The sequence below is a fragment of the Oncorhynchus nerka genome, linkage group LG12, assembly GCF_034236695.1.
Source record: "Oncorhynchus nerka isolate Pitt River linkage group LG12, Oner_Uvic_2.0, whole genome shotgun sequence".
NCBI lineage: Eukaryota > Metazoa > Chordata > Actinopteri > Salmoniformes > Salmonidae > Oncorhynchus > Oncorhynchus nerka.
The window spans coordinates 54,527,514-54,549,929 of record NC_088407.1 but is presented as its reverse complement, the minus strand read 5'-3'; the positions used below and the strand labels follow the sequence as shown (position 1 = coordinate 54,549,929).

General features: G+C 41.6%; 1 protein-coding gene across 1 annotated transcript in view; it reads right to left on the bottom strand.

The window, feature by feature from the left end:
• The window catches only part of LOC115138379 (collagen alpha-1(XII) chain-like), a 68,434-nt gene extending 46,396 nt beyond the window's left edge, over positions 1-22,038 (bottom strand). Inside the window, exons 1-13 of the mRNA XM_029675171.2 lie at positions 21,860-22,038; positions 20,760-20,868; positions 16,264-16,380; positions 16,001-16,144; positions 15,592-15,648; positions 14,261-14,524; positions 13,829-13,993; positions 13,495-13,668; positions 13,002-13,292; positions 12,254-12,856; positions 11,006-11,284; positions 10,521-10,796; positions 10,112-10,387 (exon numbers count right to left, since the gene is read on the bottom strand). Coding sequence (XP_029531031.2) covers positions 10,112-10,387; positions 10,521-10,796; positions 11,006-11,284; positions 12,254-12,856; positions 13,002-13,292; positions 13,495-13,668; positions 13,829-13,993; positions 14,261-14,524; positions 15,592-15,648; positions 16,001-16,144; positions 16,264-16,380; positions 20,760-20,829 — 2,716 coding nt within the window. The 5' untranslated portion in view covers positions 20,830-20,868; positions 21,860-22,038. The remainder of the gene's footprint in view (positions 1-10,111; positions 10,388-10,520; positions 10,797-11,005; positions 11,285-12,253; positions 12,857-13,001; positions 13,293-13,494; positions 13,669-13,828; positions 13,994-14,260; positions 14,525-15,591; positions 15,649-16,000; positions 16,145-16,263; positions 16,381-20,759; positions 20,869-21,859) is intronic.
• Between the last annotated feature and the right edge of the window lie 378 nt (positions 22,039-22,416).

Here is a 22,416-nt window from a genome sequence, read left to right as displayed (position 1 = left end):
CATGTAACTGCCCTGGAGCCTGGTCCACCTTGAATTTGTCTAGGCCAGACCATGGTAAAGACACAGGGTTCGCCTGCGTGTGAGGGATGCCCTGCTCTGCCCTTTCGCCTCGAAGGACCTTCCGTCTGGAGGAAAACAGTCGCTACTGGCTCCACTGCGACACTGAGCCTGGCAAACCACCGCTCCGCCAAGAGCCCAGTTTCCAAAGGGATCGTCATGAAAGGAAATCAACTCAAATGGCTTGGAATTCACCGGGTTTCACGCCACACTCTGTGGCCCATGAAATGCGTACTACTTGCAAATGCTTACTACTTCTCCAGCTACTTGCACACCAGCTAGCTATGTCCTTTCATGGCTGTGCTTTGAAGCTTGTGTAACCTATAGTGAGCTCCAAAAGTATTGGGAGAGTGACACATTTTTGTTGTTTTGGCTCTGTTCTCCAACACTTTGGATGTGAAATGATACGATGATGATGAGGTTAAAGGGAAGACTGTCAGCTTTAATGATGACTACATCAAGCTTGTGACTGTAAAAAGTTGTTGGAAGCATTTGCTGTTTGTTTTGGTTGTGTTTCAGATGATTTGGTACCCAAACAGAAATGAATGGTAAATAATGTATTGTGTCATTTTAGAGTGACGTTTATTGTAAATAAGAACAGAATATGTTTCTAAACACTTCTACATTAATATGGATGCTACCATGATTACCGATAGTCCTGAATGAATCGTGAATAATGATGAGTGACGCACAAATACCATACCCCCCCCCCAAAAAAAAATGCTAACCTCCCCTGTTATTGTAATCTTGAGAGGTTAGCATGTTTTATATGTGTGCATCTGCAACTTTCTCACTCCTCATTATTCACGATTTATTCAGGACTATCTGTAATCATGGTAGCATCCACATTAATGTAGAAGTGTTTAGAAACATATTCTAGTCTTGTTTACAAAAAAAGTGACTCCAAAATGACACAATACATTATTTACCATTAAAGTTTGGGCACCAAATAATCTGAAACACAACCAAAGCAAACAGCAAATGCATCCAACAAGTTTATAGAGTAAAAGGCTTGATGAAATCACTGTGTGCTAGGAATATGTGACCAAATATTAAACTTTTGACTTAACACACATACAGTGCATTCGGAAAGTATTCAGACACCTTGAGTTTTTCCACATTGTGTTTCATTACAGCCTTATTCTAAAATGTATTAAATAGTCTACACACAATACCCCATAATGACAAAGCAAAAACAGGTTATTAGACATTTTTGCTAATTTCACATTTAAATATCACATTTATATAAGTATTCAGACCCTTTACTCAATACTTTGTTGAAGCACCTTTGGCAGCGATTACAGCCACAAGTATTCTTGGGTATGACACTACAAGCTTGGCACACCTGTATTTGGGGAGTTTCTCCCATTCTTCTCTGTAGATCCTTTCAACCTCTGTCAGGTTGGATGGGGAGCGTTGAAAACTAGGTTTTCATCAAGGATCTCACTGTACTTTGCTCCATTCATCTTTCCCTTGATCCTGACTAGTCTCCCAGTCCCTTCCCCTGAAAAACATCCCCACAGCATGATGCTGCCACCACCATTCTTCACTGTAGGGATGGTGCCAGGGTTCCTCTCAACGTGACCCTTGACATTCAGGCCAAATAGTTCAATCTTCATTTCATTAGACCAGATAATCTTATTTCTCATGTTCGGAGAGTCCTTAAGGTGCCTTTTGGCAAACTCCAAGCGGGCTGTCATGTGACTTTACTGGAAGCTTCTCCCATCTCCACAAAGAATCTCTGGAGCTCTGTCAGAGTGACCATCGAGTTCTTGGTCACCTCCCTGACCAATGCCCTTCTCCCACGATTGCTCAGTTTGGCCAGCCACCTCTAGGAATAGTATTGGTGGTTCCAAACTTCTTCCATTTAAGAATGATGGAGGCCACTGTGTTCTTGGGGACCTTCAATGCTGCTGAAATGTTTTGGTAGCCTTCCCCAGATTTGTACGGACAATTCCTTCGACCTCATGGCTTAGTTTTTGCACGTACATGCACTGTCAGCTGTGGGACCTTATATAGACAGGTGTGTGCCTTTCCCAAATCATGTCCAATCAATTGAATTTACCACAGGTGGACTCCAATCAAGTCGTAGAAACATCTCGGGGATGATCAATGGAAAACAGGATGCACCTGAGCTCAATTTCGAGTTTCATAGCAAAGGGTCTGAATACTTGTGTAAATATGTATTTTTATTTTTTATTTTGAAAAGTTTCTAAAGACCTGTTTTCACTTTGTCATTATGGGGTATTGTGTGTAGATTGATGAGTAAAATTGTTTATTTTAATCCATTTTAGAATAAGGCTGTAATGTAACAAAATGTTGAAAATGTCAAAGGGGTTTGAATACTTTCTGAATGCACTGTATGTGAATTTGTCCCAATAATTTTGGTCCCATAAGATGGGGGCACTATGTACAAAAGGTGCTGTATTTTCTAAAGGTTCACCCGATATGGATGAAAATACCCTAAAATTAAAGCTGACATTCTGCGCTTTAACCTCATTGTCTCACTTCATATTCAACGTTCTGGAGTACAGAGCCAAAATAAAGTTATTGTCACTCTCCCAATACTTTTGGAGCTCACTGTATATAGTGCAATTTCTCAAGCAATAATTTAGCGAAAACTGTCTGGGAGTTGTCTGAGTGGGGACAGGAAAATGTTAAACTTACTGTTATTGGTAGAGAGGTTAGGGACTCTCTTTTTTCTTGGACTATGAACTAATTTAGCACCTGGGGATGTCACCAGGCAGGCCAAAACATCCCACCTCAACAGTCTGAAACTTCAGGCAGTCTTTTCAAACAGCTCTTACACTAAAAGGGCATGTTTTCAACAATTTTATCGAAAAAATATTTTCGCCATCCTACCCAAAACATAAGTAAAAGTTTACAGTTGAAGTCGGAAGTTTACATACACCTTAGCCAAATACATTTAAACTCAGTTTTTCACAATTCCTGACACTGAATCCTAGTAATAATTATGTGTCTTAGGTCAGTTAGGATCACCACTTTATTTTAAGAATGTGAAATGTCAGAATAATAGTAGAGAGAATTATTTATTTCAGCTTTTATTTCTTTCATCACATTACCAGAAGTTTACATACACTCAATTCGTTTTTGGTAGCATTGCCTTTAAATTGTTTAACTTGGGTCAAACATTTCGGGTAGCCTTCCACAAGCTTCCCACAACAAGTTGGGTGAATTTTGGCCCATTCCTCCTGACAGAGCTGGTGTAACTAAGTCAGGTTTGTAGGCCTCCTTGCTCGCACACGCTTTTTCAGTTCTGCCCACAAATGTTCTATAGGATTGAGGTCAGGGCTTTGTGATGGCCACTCCAATATATTGACTCTGTTGTCCTTAAGCCATTTTGCCACAACTTTGGAAGTATGCTTGGGGTCATTGTCCATTTGGAAGATCCATTTGCAACCGAGCTTTAACTTCCTGATTGATGTCTTGAGATGTTGCTTCAATATATCCACATAATTGTATTTCCTCATGATGCCATCTATTTTGTGAAGTGCACCAGTCCCTCCTGCAGCAAAGCGCCCCCACAACATGATGCTGCCACCCCCATGCTTCACGGTTGGGATGGTGTTCTTCGGCTTGCAAGCATCCCCATTTTTCCTCTAAACATAACGATGGGCATTATGGCCAAACAGTTCTATTTTTGTTTCATCAGACCAAAGGACATTTCTCCAAGTAGTACGATTTTTGTCCCCATGTGCAGTTGCAAACCGTAGTCTGGCTTTTTTTATGGCGGTTTTGGAGCAGTGGCTTCGACCTTGCTGAGCGGCCTTTCAGGTTATGTCGATATAGGACTCGTTTTACTGTGGATATAGATACTTTTGTACCTGTTTCCTCCAGCATCTTCACAAGGTCCTTTGCTGTTGTTCTGGGATTAATTTGCACTTTTCGCCCCAATGTACATTCATCTCTAGGAGACAGAACGCGTCTCCTTCCTGAGCGTTATAATGGCTGCATGGTCCCTTGGTGTTTATAATTGCGTACTATTGTTTGTACAGATGAACGTTGTACCTTTAGGTGTTTGGAAATTGCTCGCAAGGGTGAACCAGACTTGTGGAGTTCTACAATTTTTTGTCTGTGTGTGGAGGTCTTGGCTGATTTATTTTGATTTTCCCATGATGTCAAGCAAAGAGGCACTGAGTTTGAAGGTAGGTCTTGAAATACATCCACAGGTACACCTCCAACTGGCTCACATTATGTCAATTAGCCTGTCAGAAGCTTCTAAAGCAATCACATCATTGTCTGGAATTTTCCAAGCTGTTTAAAGGCACAGTCAACTTAGTGTATGTAAACTTCTGACCCACTGGAATTGTGATACAGTGAATTCTTAATGAAATAATCTGTCGGTAAACAATTGTTGGAAAAATGACTTGTCATGCACAAAGTAGATGTCCTAACCGACTTGCCAAAACTATAGTTTGTTAACAAGAAATGTGTGGAGTGGTTGAAAAATGAGTTTTAGGGACTCCAACCAAAGTTTATGTAAACTTCCGACTTTATTCTTTGTTCTTCAAACTGGGCTTCGCTTAGTGTGGCGTGGGTTCTATCTGCTCTTTCTCTCCCCATGCTCTTTGGGCCCCTCACTGGCCTGGGAGGAAGTGAACCGTCAGTTATCTGCTGGAGGAACCAGCCAGTACTCGACCGCTCACAGCTTTGAAGTACAGTACCTCCTAGGTAAAACCTAACACATGTTGAGAAAGACTCCTCACTTCGATACATATTCTCACCATATTGTTTTCTAAAGGCTCACATTTGGAATATGAATCTCAGCATTTACTCAGCTCCACTTTACATGATTCGGGGCCAGAGTTGACGCCTTTAATCAAGCCAATCTTTATTGGTCAGGAATCAGGATATGGTAGGCTCAACATACAGTAAGCTTTCCACAGGGGGCGCTATATTGTCTCCAACATCCTGTTAGCATTCTCTACCATACAGCCTGACTGTGCCTCCGGGTTCTCCAGGTCCGCCTACATAGGCTAACTCACACAGTGGATGACTGGAAGTCTGTGGCCCCCTAAACAACGAGATCAGTGTTGGCCTGTTTTTCTGACGTCAAGCTGTGTTGCTGTAACCAGACCAAATGCTTTGTCATGGAGCCCAGACACTGGTTCTATTCTGGTGGGAGGCTAAGGCTAATGAGTCAGCATAACGGACCATGTCTTGGAATCTCAGCATCTGACTTCTGACCTTCTGACCATTCCCAGGCTGGAGGTCCAGAGGTGGACACATGAGGTCAGTTTTGTTGTCAAAGAAGGGGGAGAAGGTTGCCTCAGGCAGGAGAGTCCCATGGGGAAAGAATGAATGTGCACCATTCAGCATGTGAACTGAAAATAGCTACATGATACTTCATAGCAGGACACCTCTCCATTGTCCTCTAGTGCACGAGAAGGCTTCTGATATTCCCTTGTGTAGAAGCCATTTGATCTGCTAGACATGTTGTCATTTAGGTAGGAGGTGACATTGAGAGACAAGGACTCCACAGTTTGGTCATGATGAATGATATAAGCTTTGATGTGTAGAGGGGTCAAACTGCTTTTAAGAGGAGAGACCATTTGTGACAGGCTCAAATCGGTCTTAATGTAACAAAATTTGAAATGGTGTTTTTTTACATTGGATAAAATTAGAGACTCAGAGCTACAAAATAGTATATCATACACTACAGCTGAGGAACAATTGGAAAGTAGTTTTGCTTTGAAAGTTGATAAACTCACTTTTGAGAAAATGGCCTTTGAATGTTTTGGTACTACTACTGGAGAGCCCTTCTTCGTCTACACCCATTCAGCATCGTTCACACCATCTTAAGCTTTTGCCCCACCCATCACTTTAAGGGTTGATCCGAGCGTTCTGTACTAACAACAGCAGTCAAGCACCCCTGTAAAGACCTTTATTATACACAGATTCAAAATAGCTATTGACAAATGTGTATTTTGTGGTTGTGACCCAGAGACTCTTGACTATTTATTTTGGGACTTTTCTTATGCAAGAAGATGTAAGTGAGTTAGAAGATTTTATTTTAAAATGAACTACTATTAATGTTCATTTGAAAGAATCCGATATTATGTTTTATTTTGATCCAAATGAAATGGACCCCGATTTAACTTTCATTGTTAATTTGTTTATTTTTCATGGCAGATTCTTTATCCATAAAATGAAGTGGGTGGAGAACAAACCCCTCTTCACATTGTTTAAGATAAAATTGAAATATTATTTTTGAAATAATCAGTAAGTGTAAAACAATTCAAAAGTGCAAAAACAATTAAAAAGCCATACGTACCATTAAACATTTTAACAAATTGAAAACGGATCTCGATCTGATCTACCCCTGTCTGTTAGGTTTATGTACTCTTGTTTGTATATTTCTGTTTTGTATTTGTTTTGTTCATAATAATAATAACAAAAAAATTAAAAAGCAGTCAGGCACTCAAGCTAACTTGCTAGCTACTTCCAGACACAAATGAAAGAAGAGCTCATTGAACATTACACGCACACTGGATGCTCTGGCCGAGGAGTAGGGTTGATCCAAGTGTTCTGACCTCACAACGGCAGTCAAGCACCCAAGCTAGCACCCATCTCCTTAGCTATCATACTTGAATTCCACTGATTTCAAAACTCAGTCCTCCAGAAAGTGGAGAACATACACATAACATTAGCTAGCTAACGGTACACCTTAACTTGACATTAGACTTGAGCAGTTTTCCTACGCGATACATTTAAAAAAGCCGCATTAGAGAGAATTACCTAGACATACTGACCAGCTCAAATAGACAGAAGCATCCTATATGGCGGACCAATCCAAACTCATCTTTCGGCATGTCCAGCCCACTCATTATCTCAGCCAATCATGGCTAGCAGAAAGGTTGCTGATTTTTCTTTGGCTAAACCAACTAGGCTCGTAATTTAACAATGTTAGTTATGTTTACAAACGGCATACAAGTTTGTTATTAAAACTTCTTATGGCTGGGGGCAGTATTGAGTAGCTTGGATGAATAAGGTGCCCAGAGGTGCCCAGAGTAAACTGCCTGCTACTTAGTCCCAGTTGCTAATATACGCATAGTATATTTGGATAGAAAACACTCTGAAGTTTCTGAAACCGTTTGAATGATGTTTGTGAGTATAACAGAACTAATATGGCAGGCAAAAACCTGAGAAACAATCCAAACAGGAAGTGGGAAATCTGAGGTTGGTCGTTTTTCAACTCATTCCCTATTGAAGATACAGTGGGATATTGGTAATGTTGCACTTCCTAAGGCTTCCACTCGATGTCAACAGTCTTTAGAAACTTGTTTGAGGCTTCTACTGTAAAGGAGGGGCTCATTAGGGTCACAGTGGTCTGGCAGAGTGCCACAAGCTCGTGATGCTCATTCACGTGAGAGTTAGCTCGCATTCCATTGCTTTTCTACAGACAAAGGAATTCTCTGGTTGGAACATTATTGAAGATTTATGTTAAAAACATCCTAAAGACTGGTTCTATACATCGTTTGACATGTTTCTATGGACTGTAACGAAACTTTTTGATATTTAGTTTGCTCTTAGTGAACGCGCTTCGTGACTTTGGATATGTTTACAAAACCAGCTAACAAAAGTAGCTATTTGGACATAAATGATGGACATTATCGAACAAAACAAACATTTATTAAGAAGCTGGGATTCCTGGGAGTGCATTCTGATGAAGATCATCAAGGTAAGTGAATATTTATAACGTTATTTTTTACTTCTGTTGACTGCAGAATATGGTGGATATCTTTTTGGCTTGATTGGTCTCTGAGCGCCATACAGATTATTGCATGGTTTGCTGTTTCCGTAAAGCTATTTTGAAATCTGACACAGCGGTTGCATTAAGGAGAAGTGTATTTAAAGTTCCATGCATAACACTTGTATTTTCATCAACATTTATTATGAGAATTTCTGTAAATTGATGTGGCTCTCTGCAAAATCACCGGATGTATTTGGAACTACTGAACATAACGTGCCAATGTATACTGAGATTGTTTTTATATAAATATGAACTTTATCGAACAAAATATACATGTATTTTGAAACATGAAGTCCTATGAGTGTCATCTGATGAAGATCATCAAAGGTTAGTGATTAATTCTATCTCTATTTCGGATTTTTGTGACTCCTCTCTTTGGCTAGAAAAATGGCTGTGTTTTTCTGTGACTTGGCTCTGATCTAACATCATTTTTGTTAGGTCAGTTTGTGGTGCTTTCGCCGTAAAGCCTATTTGAAATCGGACACTGTGGTGGGATTAACAAGTAGTGTATCTTTAAAATGGTGTGAAATACTTCTATGTTTGAGGAATTGTGATTATGGGATTTCTGTTGTTTTGAATTTGGTGCCCTGCACTTTCACTGGCTGTTGTCATATCGATCCCATTAGCGGGATCTCAGCCCTAAGAAGTTTTTTAAGGCACATGAGAGTTCACATGTTCAAGAAGGCATTTCTGCCAAAAAAAAATGCACCTTTATTAAAAAAATCAAGTTTATGTTCAAGCGGCTCTCCTGTAAAGTAGTGACCTACGACATACACCTAGTTTCCTGAAATGGTTCACATTTGGTATCCACTAAATGCTTTCAACTTGGCCTCTGAATGAGATAGGGGACACTAAAGGGAGAAGGCTGGATTCTGCTCAGAGCCAGTTAGGGTTGATGTTCTATCACTGCTAAATCTTTTTTTCCTCTCTGCCCTCAATTAATTTCCATTCGAGTGATCTTTAATTCGTCCAGTGACAAGGACTATATATCTCTAGTCCAAACATTACATACTACTGACCCCCAAACCAAACTAAAGCACAGCACATACAGCCTCGTGAGTGCCTGACCCCAGTCCTATTTGAGCCCCCTCCCCAGAGCTTTCTCTCCTAGACCACCCTCAGGATGGAACTCCTCTAATGTCATGAAGCTATCCAGAGACCTGTGATTGGGCTGCAGTGAGCAGAATGGATTGTGGAGGCGTGTAAGTTCTGGCTTGTAGGATACAGGGGTCTTTGTGGTTGTTGGGCGCCCTGGGAACCAAGCTAGCGTGACCCGGACCATAACCTCCTGCTGCCATGGCTTGAAGGTTTTCCTCTAGGCAGAGCTGCCTACTGAAAAGCCTATATAGCACTAACAGATGTCCCCCCACACTAATTCACTACATGTCAGTCCTGAATAATGGTCCGTTTTCTAACACTATCCCCTAGGGTTAGAGAGAGGGGTATAGTCTTCAAAGGGTTTGGTAAATGTTGGCTAATGTTGCTCATTTAGATTCTTGAAGACGTAGGCCTACGCATGCATCAAACTCTATGGTTGAGGATCTTAGTTAACAGAATAGCTGAGGTAGCTGTCTCTGCTCAGCAGCATTGCTAATCCAAATGGTTTACAAATCGTTAAAGTGATATCGAAGAATTGTTAAACAACTCCCCATGTGCCAAATAAAATAATCTTGAATAAACCTTATGTCCCCGGAGTGTATAAAACTGCATGAGCTAGCCTAGCATGGCATGTGTTGGCTGTTCCAGATTTGATAGGTTTACGAGAGTACCCCCACTCATTTCCATCTCTTCCAGCTTCATGGGCGGTAAAAGCAGAACTAACCTACAGTCTGTCTGTGCCACAGGAATGACATAAAGCTTCACATTCCAGATTTTGCACAGTTTCCCTTATACACTGAGTCTGAGAAGAGGGATCCTGAGATATCTAGGAAGGATTTCTAGGGCAGTATGTTTTTCTAAAGACTTTCACATCGCACTCCGAAAACAAATAACTTTTTTTTTTAAAAAGAAGACAATTTTCCCTTTACAAAAATGGAAGGTTAAGAAACAGAGGCATACACAATTAATGGCACTATACTTCTTTCAGTCTTTAAAAGTGGAGCAGGACACTATGCAGTACACAGAGATGGCCAGTATAGACACTCACTTTGAAGATGGCCTCAAGCTATTTTTCACGCTCTCGCTCACATCAGCTGTCAAAGAAACACAACCCCATTCTTCAAAGCAGCCAAAGAGCAGACCGTCGTAATAAAGACAGACACAAGAAGGTTGTTCCTGTACCTTCCAGGGTGGTGCCTGTACCCAGGAGGGGGTCTCCCAGCCCAGAAGTGTAGTGGGCACTGACAAACAGCTCATATTCAGTAGCAGGCTGGAGGTTCTTCAGCAGGGCTACGGTGGTGTCTCCCTTCACAGCAATTTCCTTCCTCTCCCCGGTGCCGTCGGCTGGTTTGAAGGCCACGCGGTACTGGAGGACGTTCCCGGGAGCGGCCCGCCATGACACCATCATGCTGGACACGGTCTCGTTGAAGACGCGGAGATCACGGGGAGAACCACGGACTGAGGGGGAAAAGACATAGGGGTCAACCAATTACTGCATCTTCACTTATTTACTGTATAGTAAATCAAAAAACTGCATTAGCTACAGGTAAGGTATTGAAATGTTAGCAGCCATGCTGGCTAACTTACTGACCTTCCTTGGTGGTTCCGTCCACCTGCATCTCGTCTCCCAGGCCGGAGGTGTACTCTGCAGACACAGACACGCGGTAGGTGGTGATAGGGAACAGCTCCTGGAGCACGATGGTGGTGTCAGGTCCGTTGGTCTGGGCCTCCAGCCTCTCTCCTCCCCCCGTCAAGGGGACATAGGACAACCGGTACCTCACCACGGGCCCTGGCGCCGCCAGCCATGACACCCGGAAACTGTCCGTGGTCTCTTCAGACACACTCAGTCCCCGCACAGTCCCTTGCTCTGGAATGGAGAATGTTTAGGTTTTGTTTAGCAGTAGCTTGTCAATATAACTTTTAAGAATAAATATTCTGGATAACCTGGATTGAATGATTTTGCATCTAAAGAAGCCATGTAGGTTTCTTGGGGAAAAAACAAAAGCACTAAAACATAAATCTCTTCACTTGCTTATGCTGTGAAACCCCTGAACATGTACGCCTTCAACCCCTTACCTTCCAGAGTGGTCTCCTCCCCCGACAGAGGGAAACTGTCTCCTTTGTCGTACTGGGCGAACACGTTGACCTCGTAGGTGGTGAGGGGAGTGAGGTGTGGCAAGATTGTGCTGGTGGTGTCGGCTGGCACAGCCAGGGAGATGTAATCCTCAGTGATGTCCTCGGCCTTACGGAAACGCACCAGGTAGGACATGACGTTGGTGGCATCGGTGGCCCAGGTGGCACGGAAGCTTCTAGACGTCACCTCAGAGAACTCCAGGTCCCTGGGTGCAATCAGACCTGACGAGCGGGATAAAACACAATGAAATGGCTGGTTTGTGTTTTGTCCTCATAGACAATGTCATCATAATGGCTTTTGGTAACATTAAGCCGAGCTGTATATCTCATTCCTTCAGAAAAGCTGGAATGGAACCAACTAGTTGAACTCATTCAACTTTGTTCACAGTTCCATCACTGAACATTTATTTTTCATGAGTGTCTTAGCCATAGGAAACACTCCTCGTATGCTAGCAGTATGCATTCAGTATGCATTCAGTATGCATTCAGTATGCATTCAGTCGACAGGGTTGCAACACATTTATATTACAAACTCCTGGACATGGCCAATGCCTAAATGTTCTGTGTTCTTGTGACAGGGGGGATCATTACCAATATGTGCAGCGGAGAAACTCATGTCATGCTACCATGGTGTTGAAAACCATCCACAGTCCCGCTGACTTTCAGAGACAGGTGGCCTTTGACTTAGCAGGACAATTAGGTCAGAATAAAAGTATCCAGTCAGATACTATAGTGTTTAAAAACAGTAAACAATAACAAATGGTGTAACGGGCTCCCCTGAGATGCAGGCATATGGTTCTGTGGTATTTGAGTCAGCGTGATCAGTCAGGGAAAGTTAAAACAATGAATATGTCTCGCTTGTGCCTGCCTGAAACAGATCCAAGGCATTGGGAAATAATAGATGAAGACAATTACACAGCCTTTTTGTGTTGTGCAGATGTAGTTACATCGTGACATCACTATTTCAGTAGCACCGCTCAGTTTGACCTGCTGTACCACATCACAAATAGACTGTCTGGAGTTTGAGGTCATTTAGCGGCTGCCACTAAAGTTAACCAGAATGTATGGTTATATAGCTATAGTTACAGGCACATGTATGGCCCATGGTCAACATGCTCAACTTCAAACAGGGTTTGAAGACTAAGAAAACCCTGGCCTTTTGTTATAAGGGTATGTTAAATGGCTACTCACTCCTCTTCTTGATGTTGAGGAGCTCCTGTTCGATCCTCAGGCAGATGGACTGGGTGAGCTCCTTGGAGATCCTCTGGAAAGCATCAAAGTCCTCCACAGTGTACACATGGGTGGCCGCCGGGGTGTTAGCAATGGCTTCCAACTCGGACCTCACAGCGTCCTTCACACCCACAGCAAAGATCTCCACATCTATATTCCTCAGGTTGGTTGCAGCGTCCTTGAAGGAGTCAGAGGACTTCCCGTCAGTGATGAGGACCATGACACGGGGGACACTGTTGCGAGATCCTCGGGTGGAGATAAAGATCTTCTCTCTGACGTAGTTCATGGCCTTGCCCGTGTTGGTGGAGCCTCCTCGGTAGGGGAACGTCCGGACAGCCTTGACCACTGAAGCAATGTCATTATAAGTGTTCAGGGCGAACTCTGTGTGGGGGTCTCTGCTGTACTGGACTAAGCTGAGCCGGATCTTGTCGAGCCCGACGTCGAAGGAGTTGACCAGGACCTCCAGGAAAGCTCTGACCTTGGCAAAGTTTTGTAATCCGATACTGTAGGAGCCATCAACCAGCAGGACCACGTCAGCCTGTACGTCCACTCCAAGAGAGCATTCTGGGGAGGGAAGGACATTAGATACCATCTTTATATGGTCTACATCGTGATTTGTTTTTGTTTTTATAGCAACAATGTAATGTTTCACTGAGCGAGTGAGCGAGGGACTGGATCACTGATATGCTGTTACAGAGCTTTATCTCACCCAATGACACCTTGACGGGCTGAGTCTTCTCCATGGCCAGGACAGCGTCGCTGGGGGTCAGGCCATTCAGGGCAAACAGGCTGATCTCGTACTCGGTCTCTGGGGACAGGTCCCGGATGTTGACAGTGGTCTGGGTGGGCCCCACGTATACAACCTGGCGCTTCATCCCAGTCATCATGGGCATCAGGGTCAGCTTGTAGCCCGTGATCTCCCCTAGAGAGGCATCCCAAGTCACCCTCATGGACTTTGAGGAGATCTCAAGCACCTGGAGGTTAGAGGCCGGTTCCACCACTAGAGACACAACAAATAAACAATGTTGAGGTTGGAATGTACTGTAGTATGGTTGGAAAACACACACTAACAATACATTTACAGTTACATAGTTGTTGTCGATTCGTTACACTGACCGCCCATAGACAATGTACTTGAAATATGTGACGATTTAAATCAATCAACGGAAATGTGATGTAATGAATCATCTATAATGTCTTACCATCATCTCCACTCACTAGAGAGTTGAGCTGGTCTTCCACACCGGAGCACACCTGCATGATGAGCTTCTGCTGCACTGCCTTGATCATATCAAAGTTAGGTACGTTGTAGACATGTGTGCTGTGGGGAGTTGAGGCCATTTCCTTCAGTTCATCCTCATCTGCTCCTTTGATGCCTAAATGGTGAAATACATCTCAGAAGTTAGCCTGAGAAATGGAGTACTGTGGAAATCAGCCACTACGGAATCTCCAGGATTTCCAGGCATTCAAAAACTAAAAGCATTATAGAGATGTTCTGAAGAGAGAGTAGCATTCAGAGGTAAAAACACACAGTACCTAAAGCAAATACTTCCACTCCAATGTTCCTGAGTCGTTTAGCGTACTCCTCCACTGGGTCCTGGGATTTTCCATCTGTGATGATCATGGCTATCTTCGGAAAGCCTTTCCTGGTGCCGGCCGCCTCCGTAAAGATGTTTTTCAGCAGGTAGTCCAAGGCGTCCCCTACACACAGAGTGTAACATATTAAACCTTTAAGAAAATAGCTTTTCTTAAAACATTTTAGCTTATTATAACATTTAATGTCTGTGGGCAAAAGCCTACCTTGAGAACAAGCGCGTAACCAAAACATGTACCTCAATCAACGGAAGACTTGCACCAATGTTCTAGTTACACACACAGATCTCAAGTTAGGATTCAGTCCAGCGAGATTTGACAAAATATCGGCAGTACTGTATATCCATGCTGTCTAGTCCCACCTATCATGTATACCTGTCATGGTGTTTCCTCCCTTGTAGGGCAGGGTGTTGATGGCTCTGAGCAGCTCTCCTCGTTTGGAGTGGCGGTTGAGGAGGAACTCAGTGCGGGTGTCTGTGCTGTACTGGACCACAGCCACCCTGGTCTTATCCTCTCCGATGTCAAAGGCCCCAGCCATAGCACTGATGAAGCTGCGGATGTGCTTGAAGTTTTCCCTGCCGACGCTCCAGGAGCCATCCACCAGGAAGACCAGGTCTGCTAAGGCATTGACTGAACACCCTGGAGGGGTGGAGAGGGGGATGGGGTAGAGCAGGAACACAATCAACTGGGGGATGGGGTAGAGCAGGAACACAATCAACTGGGGGATGGGGTAGAGCAGGAACACAATCAACTGTCTGGACACAATCTGGCAGATTGGCACAACTTTTCGGTACTCTAATGAATACTGTATATCTGACAGACGGTCTCTGACAGATGGTATTTCAAAAGACATGATGACAAAAATGTGTTTTTATAGACCAAATAATCAATAAAACTTTCAGCGGCATAGTTTGGTTTTGTGTTTTCAAACCCCCGTGGTTTTTTGTTTGTTTATCGTGGATAGTTCAGATTCTCTGGAACATCCAAGATGATTGGCCGGACTTCTGTGAATGTCTCAAATCTCGTAGGTCCACTTGACTGAATATCCTTCCATGCTACATCTTGTTATTACGCCTTTTGAGCATTTTTTGACAAAACATCAAATATCAAGTTCTATGGATTTATCTGGCCAATTGGGTCAATTGTGAAAGAGTGTTATGAGCGTTCCACCAGAAATAGCTTCTAGGAGCAAAGGTTTTTGGACCATCAGGAACTTTGGGTTGAATTTCCACCCAAAACGGACATGGTGAGGAAAAAAGTGAGCATGTCTCCCTGTCAATCCACAGACTGAACTCACAGAGAGAGGCACAGAACTCCAGTAAAAGGACTTCTGGTCAGAGCAGTAATCCTTTCCACTTCTTTCAACATTTAAAAAGACGGAAATGCACAGAGCTGGCACGACAGTGACATCATCACTCTCCTTGGATTATACGCATAACAGAAGACTCTCACTCTTAGATTTTGATGTGAAGACTGTTTTCAATCACAAACTAATTCTCAGCCACTGTCGGAACCCCCTGTCTGCTCAAATATGAACAACTCAGCAGTACAGATGGGGTATTTGAGTCTGAGGAAATGATTCCAGTGAACAATATTATGATTGGATTGGAAAAACACAAAAAAATGGACTGGTAAGATCATAAAGCTATGTGGACAGGCAATGGGCATAGCGCAGATTGGTTGACATTGACGTAAAACATACTTACTGATTGCATCTGAAGTCTGCGGCCTCCTTTCTGTTTCACTTGTGTTACTGGACTGAACTGAAACACAAAATAATTTGGACTGTTACCATGACATCCTGTGTGCCATGTATGGGGAATAAATCCAAGACATTCAACAAATCATCAAGCCTCTTCAATCACATACATATAAACATATTTGTCCTAGTTAATCGGCGATAAACAGAGTGTGATTCGAGTTTTAAAAACAGATTTATTTGATTCTAATGTCGCTAGAAGCTAACAGACAAGCTGGAGGTTTGAAACCATGTAATGGGTCCTTTGTTCCTTATGACAGAAGAATCTGATCTGAGATTAAACCCTTTTCATATCAGTCCATATCAGCCTTTTCCCAAAGTTATTTAACCTTGTAATCAGAATCTTGAACACTTACTAGTGAGCTGGCCAAAGATGGGTATACTCTCCTCTGTGTCATCATAGGAGTTGATGGACACTGAGTAGTCCAGATCAGGAGTTAGGTCTGTAATAGACGTCTTTGTAGCAGTGGCTGGGAGGTTAAACTCTTTGGCTGGTTCATCTGGGATATAGAGAATGGGTTGCTATTAGAATTGGTGCAAATGATCATTCGGGTTGGCGTGAAAAGCTATAACTAGTCAGGCAAACATCAATGAACTAATGAGATCAATAAATACAAACCTGTATCCGACACAACTTGTATTTTGTAGCCCTGTATCCTATGCGATGGCTTTCTCCATGACATTTGCACTGTGTTCTCATTTAGAATTGTAAATTTCAAGTCTGAGGGGGGCTCCACTGCAAACAAAAGAGGAACTGATGTTATCTTACATACATGAAAAAGAAAACGTGTGTATGAGTTTAAAAATGTTGATCAAGTATTTCAGCAAGACATTTTATATCAAGCATTCACATTTAGCCCAACGATAAACACTTCATGACTGAAGTTGAGACGTTCATTGTTGAGGGAGACAAGAAGAACCAACATCCATGGTAAAAGTGACAAAAAAAGAAGCACACGACAACATTTAAAAAGTGTGAGTAGCCATTTTGGAAAACAAAATGGCATTTGTTTGAGTTGCACAACCAGGTAACCCTAGTCAGCAACTCAAGCACCGGAAGTCTGGAGTACACAACATTAATACAGACCAACTCCACACAAAACTCCAATGAGTGCAAACATTGAGTGAACCATCCAATACATGCTGAGTGCAGTCCTTACCACGCATGCCCAACCAACCAGCACCAACACGTTGACATGAACAACACATAATTACAGCAACATTTTCCTTCCAACGTTATTGATTATACAATGGAGTCAAGATTGCCAGGTAATGTTGAGGGTGGCATTTGCTGAATTTAACACCCAATGTTATATATATATACTCTAAAGTTGGATGTTTTGCTAGAGCAGTTCAGACAGCTGGTTGATTACTTTTTTTACTGAGGAATGTGTTTGTTTTTCATGATGGTGTTTTGTAAGTTACTTATCTTAAATTACTTGTAAATATTGTATGCTTTTATTGTGTTGGAATTGAAAAATATTGTGAATTTGTATGATTGTGTGTGGGGCACCCTTGTAAAAGAGGCCTCAATGGGATTTCCCTGTTTAAATAAATAAAAATACAGAGTATTTATACATATTTTGACAAAATGAAGTGTTTATGTATATTTATATATATAGAGAGAGAGCGAGAGAGAGGGAGAGAGAGAGCGAGACTCAAGCACAAGTCTTTGGCATAGATCCATTGCAAACCTTGCAAAAAGAATACACAATGTGTCACAGGAGACTGTTGTGTATGTTCTTTTCATTGACAGAGTGCACAAGATGGCATGAGGTGAAGGCACACTGCGTACACAGTCAAAATGAAGAGAGAGTTAAGATACAGAGGAAAAATAGTGTACACATTCAAAATAAACAAACAAAAACTGCGACAGATGCAGTCCGACAACACGCGTGTCCACATTGAGCAGGTTGCCACGGCACCATGCATGTGTACATGAGAAAGTTGTTCAGAACAACTTGACAAATTGGGTGAAAGTGTTTCCATGTACACGAGGGACCACACAGAGAGACAATAAATGTATTTTACAATGATATTCTTCCTCACTGGGGTTTCACATGCAACCTATTTAGATCAGAGTGTTGGCTGACCTTTCACCTTTATGTGAGTGCAGTTAAAGGAGAGTGGAAACAAAGTGTTTAAAAAGTACTATTTTTGGTTTTGGACAGGCAAGTTTGTACTTAAGGGTAAACAGCATAACAAGCTTTTAACTGCGTAGAATATAAGAAAGCCCTCATATCTATGAGGTGATGTATGAGTTTCTATTCTTCCTGTAGCCTATGGCTGTATATGTACTTCTCATAGGCTACATACTATAGTCCAGGATGATGATGAGGATGTGATAAAGACATACATACAAAGGCTGGCCTTTCAGACTATGTCAGCGAGTGGACGGCATGCAAGCTGCTGAGGAGGGGCATTAGGATGGGATGCAAGAATATCACTGTAAAATACCTGCTGAGACAAGCCACAGCTCAGGACACACTGAATGTACAGGCAGACAACATCTAGGACCTGAGCCAAGCTGGTATTGGTACACGGTAAAGGAGGATCACCAACCTGCCACATCAATTTAGGGGGCCCGGGTAAGCTGCCCTCCTCTCCAACAAAGTCTCTCGAACAAGAATCAATATACCCACTTGGGGGTTGGGAGGGGCAGTGGGGAGGAAAGTTGGGTAGGGAGATTGTCTTCACTCACAAGAGCAAAGAGCTGTGTCACCTCACTCAAGGTGTTTGATCATCGTTGTACAAAAAGTCGCAAATAGTTGGAATCATTCATGACAGAGTTGTTACTTCACACATTTTCTTTTCAGTCTTCTCATGTTGCGTTTTAATGTCATTTTCTAAAACAAGACATTGAAAAAAAATACATTGAAGATATAAAATCATCAGAATAAACATTAGCAGATATCTTTTCAGACTCGTTCCCTCTGCCGGGTGTGGAAGCATATCACAGCACCCTGCCCGACCAGAGGACACCTCTGCCTTACCCATGGCCAGACTTTGGCTACTGTCAGTAACCTCAGTCTGCGGTCAGTCAGCCATTCATCCTGGCCTGCTCTACTGCCAGGCCAGCCAGTCAAAGAAAGAGCTCTGACTCTCCCAAAAAGGCAGAACAGATGCCAAAGTAATTACGCAACATGTGCTGACATTAAACATTTCTGCATATTAACTTTCTATATGGATTGCAACTCAGCGTTTTTGAGAATGTCCGTAAAAAGCCTAAAAAGGCTCTTTGTCTTTGCCCTGTCTGAGCATTAATTAGCGATTCTCATATTACATCTTTCCATTCCGTTAGTGAAGATATATGGGAGTAGACATTGGACTCCCCCAAAAAGTTTTCAGGGCAAAAAAGGGAACAATTGAATGCTCCAGTTTTTGAACATCAAGGCTTTTGAAACTATGATGTCACATTTCTACAAATGATCAAGACCACTAATTTTGTTTGGATATTGAAATATGAGAAACAATCAAATCTAGAACAGCTACCGTAATGTCAATGTAACAACATAATTACAGAGGGGAATAGCTAAACCATTAAATAATTGTAGTTTTACTTCACTTAATTTTTGTTTGAGAAAACAAAATTGAAAGAAAAAAAAAATGTCCTATCCAATTTTTAAAGGACCGACTATTGGGTCCTGGATTCTTCTACTAAACAATAACGTCAATAAGACTAAGGGAACACATTGTTACCTGGCCTTGTGAAGACACTGAAATCAATGTAAGAGTCAGATCCAACTGTTACAGTTGACAACATGAGTCACTTGAGTTTTCTCAAGTTATGATTCAGTCCAGCGAGAACATGAGTTTTCTCATTGGTAAAGTTGGAAACATTTCCAAAATTTGGGATATTACATTTTAAAAAACGAATTGAGAATATATATATACATACACACACAGTATATGTGTATATATATATATATATATATACCAAGATGGACTAAATGTCAATTAAATTAATCAAATTGTAATTATCCTGAAATAACTTCTAGAATGGGACCCCTAGAATGGGACTCCTAGAATGGGACTCCTAGAATGGGGTGTAGACAGAAGCGTCACGCCCAGGGGCACGTTCCCTCTCAGATTTGTCCTGCTAAAAAAACATAAATGAATTACTAAACTTAATAAAGATTTACCATCTAGTGGCCAAAAGGCAGTTTTAGCATGGGCAGCGACATTGAGGGCTTCCACCATTTTAATGTAGTCAACTGGGTGGGACTTCCAACTTTATTGGCTGATCCCTCCTGATGACCCTGTTGGAGTCATGCCCAACCAGGTCATTAGGAGGGATCACCTAATCATTAAAAATGAAGATTGCCTCAATGGCTCTGCCCATGTGCTCACATACACCACAATGGGAACTATATAGAGATGTTTTCTCTATCATTCTCTATAGATGGGTTAGCTGACAACGTCACGAAAGCAATGCGGGCGCTTCATTCGGCCAGAAGTCTGCAAGTTGTTGTGATTCTGGATGGCCAGATAGCTACCAACAATGACAAGAAACTACCATGTGGGGAATCGTGACTTGTTTCAGATGTTTCAGTCTTGTTCTTGATGTCATGTCTTGTTTTGAGGTGTTTTGACTGATTTCATGTCAACGCTAATATGGCAAAAATAAATGCTAGCTAGCTAACCAACAACTGTAACGATGTATTTCAGAGACAAGTGCTCATTGTGCAAATTTATTTGTGTTTTCAACAAACATTGGAGACTAAATATAGTTTACATGTCAACAATAGCTTTATTCCTTTCTCTTTTTTACATCAAATTAGGCATAATGATTATGTCTCTTGATTCCAGGAAGAAGCTGTTTCAGCTAAATTCTCCCGACCACCCCCTACAACATGTACTTTGTGCCCTCAGATTTTGGGGGTGCATGGTGCCCCTGGGTGCAGGGCAAGTCATATCAAGTAAAATACACACAACTGGGTATCATTTTATTAATCATACTGTACAATGCATTATGGTTGTTCCATGTGATGGTTCTCACACAATATATACCCTAAATCCTGTAGGTTTATATCAAACAACTAGAGAGAGAGAGAGAAAGCGAGCCAGAGTTGGGGATGGGGGTATGTGAAAAGGGCAGGAGGGAGGCACATTTACCTTGCGCTTCAACGGAGGCGAATAACACTGCAACGAAAGCCGACACGGCCAATGACAGCCTTATCTTCATTTTTAGAAGTTATGGGTCAGCAGCAGCACATTAATGAATCTGAGGAGAGAGTTGAGTTCAAACCCATTAGGTTTAGCTTTGAGAAGAGAATGGGCAAAAAGTCACGAGCCTTTGAAAGGGAATATATTGACTGAAGAGGCAACATTTGGTTCAAAGGAGTGAAAAGTAACGAGCTAATTTTTGTCACCTCATGCATGCGTTGTCTTTTACATTTTTTCATTTATCCTCTAAGCAAGTCAGTTAATAACACTTTCTTATTTACAATGACGGTCTCAAGAATTATCATAACTATATTCGTTAATAACCATTCGTTTTTTTAAAAATCACGTACTTTTAGTAAATCATTTAATCATAATTCGACCTGTCGTATAGGCTCGACATTGAAAACGGTTGAGAATTTCGTCAAAAGCAAACCTGCCTGGAATATCAGAAATAGGCTACTGGTCCTACAGGTTGTGCACCCCCGCCTAGTGGCACAGAAGCTCATATAGGGCTACTGAAACTGGAAGGACATTTCATTCAGTTATCCCATTTAGCTCCCAAGACCCTCAGAATTGGCCCTTATATATCCTATCATGAATGCCAACTTAATATACATCAGGCCCATAGATAAATAAAAAAAAAAATGTATATGTAGTATAAATTACTTTTGCCAAAACCTATTAGCAAATTACTAATGATCAACTAATTTATTTGTTACTTTGGCTAGGCTATTCTAATTCAATGTTCATACTCTAATACAGTATACTTATTGATTCCACACAGGGGTACCGTCATAATCCAACATATATGTTCCTTTATGGGAAAAAAACAGGCTGAAGAACTAACCAAGCACAAAAAAAATATTTCACCTGTCTGGCAGTTATTCACAGAAAAATAATAAATCAGTTCTTTCATTAGAAAAAGCTCATAAATATAGCACATAGAGCTAAGCACAATGTTTGATTAATTGAAAACCATTTATTTTGTATAAATCTTATATTATTTCTAACCCACAGCAAGATAGAAGAAAATAAAATATGTTGCTCACCTGGTCAATCTTAACAGAATAAAATCAAAAAATGTAGGTGCACCCGCCTTGAAGACTCCCCCTTCTAGAAACTGATAGAGAACTTTCAGGAGCTCTGGGTGGACACTTCTCTCTAGCTGGCTACTGGAAGATCCAACAGCATGTGTTCCAGAAAGAAAGTCTCTTTCCAAGTGGGAAGAATCTTTCCACAATCTGCTACTTAATAGGGGGCTGTTCCCAACTCTCATTTTACAATAAGCTCTTACGAAACTTCACTGGTAAACCTCGCAATGGTTTGATATATGAAACATCCCCCAAAGTGGGAATACACTTCTGGAAACTGCATTCTTCTCTGAATTCATTTGGCACATTGATCTTATGAGTTACAAGTGCCTAATGTGCAACCCTAAAGAACTTAACATGTAGGCTATATATACATATATATTTACATACATACATACTATATATACAGCATCAGTATAAAGCTTGGACACCTACTCATTTAAGGGTTTTTATTTTTACTATTTTCTAAATTGTAGAATAATAGTGAAGACATCAAAACTATGAAATAACACATA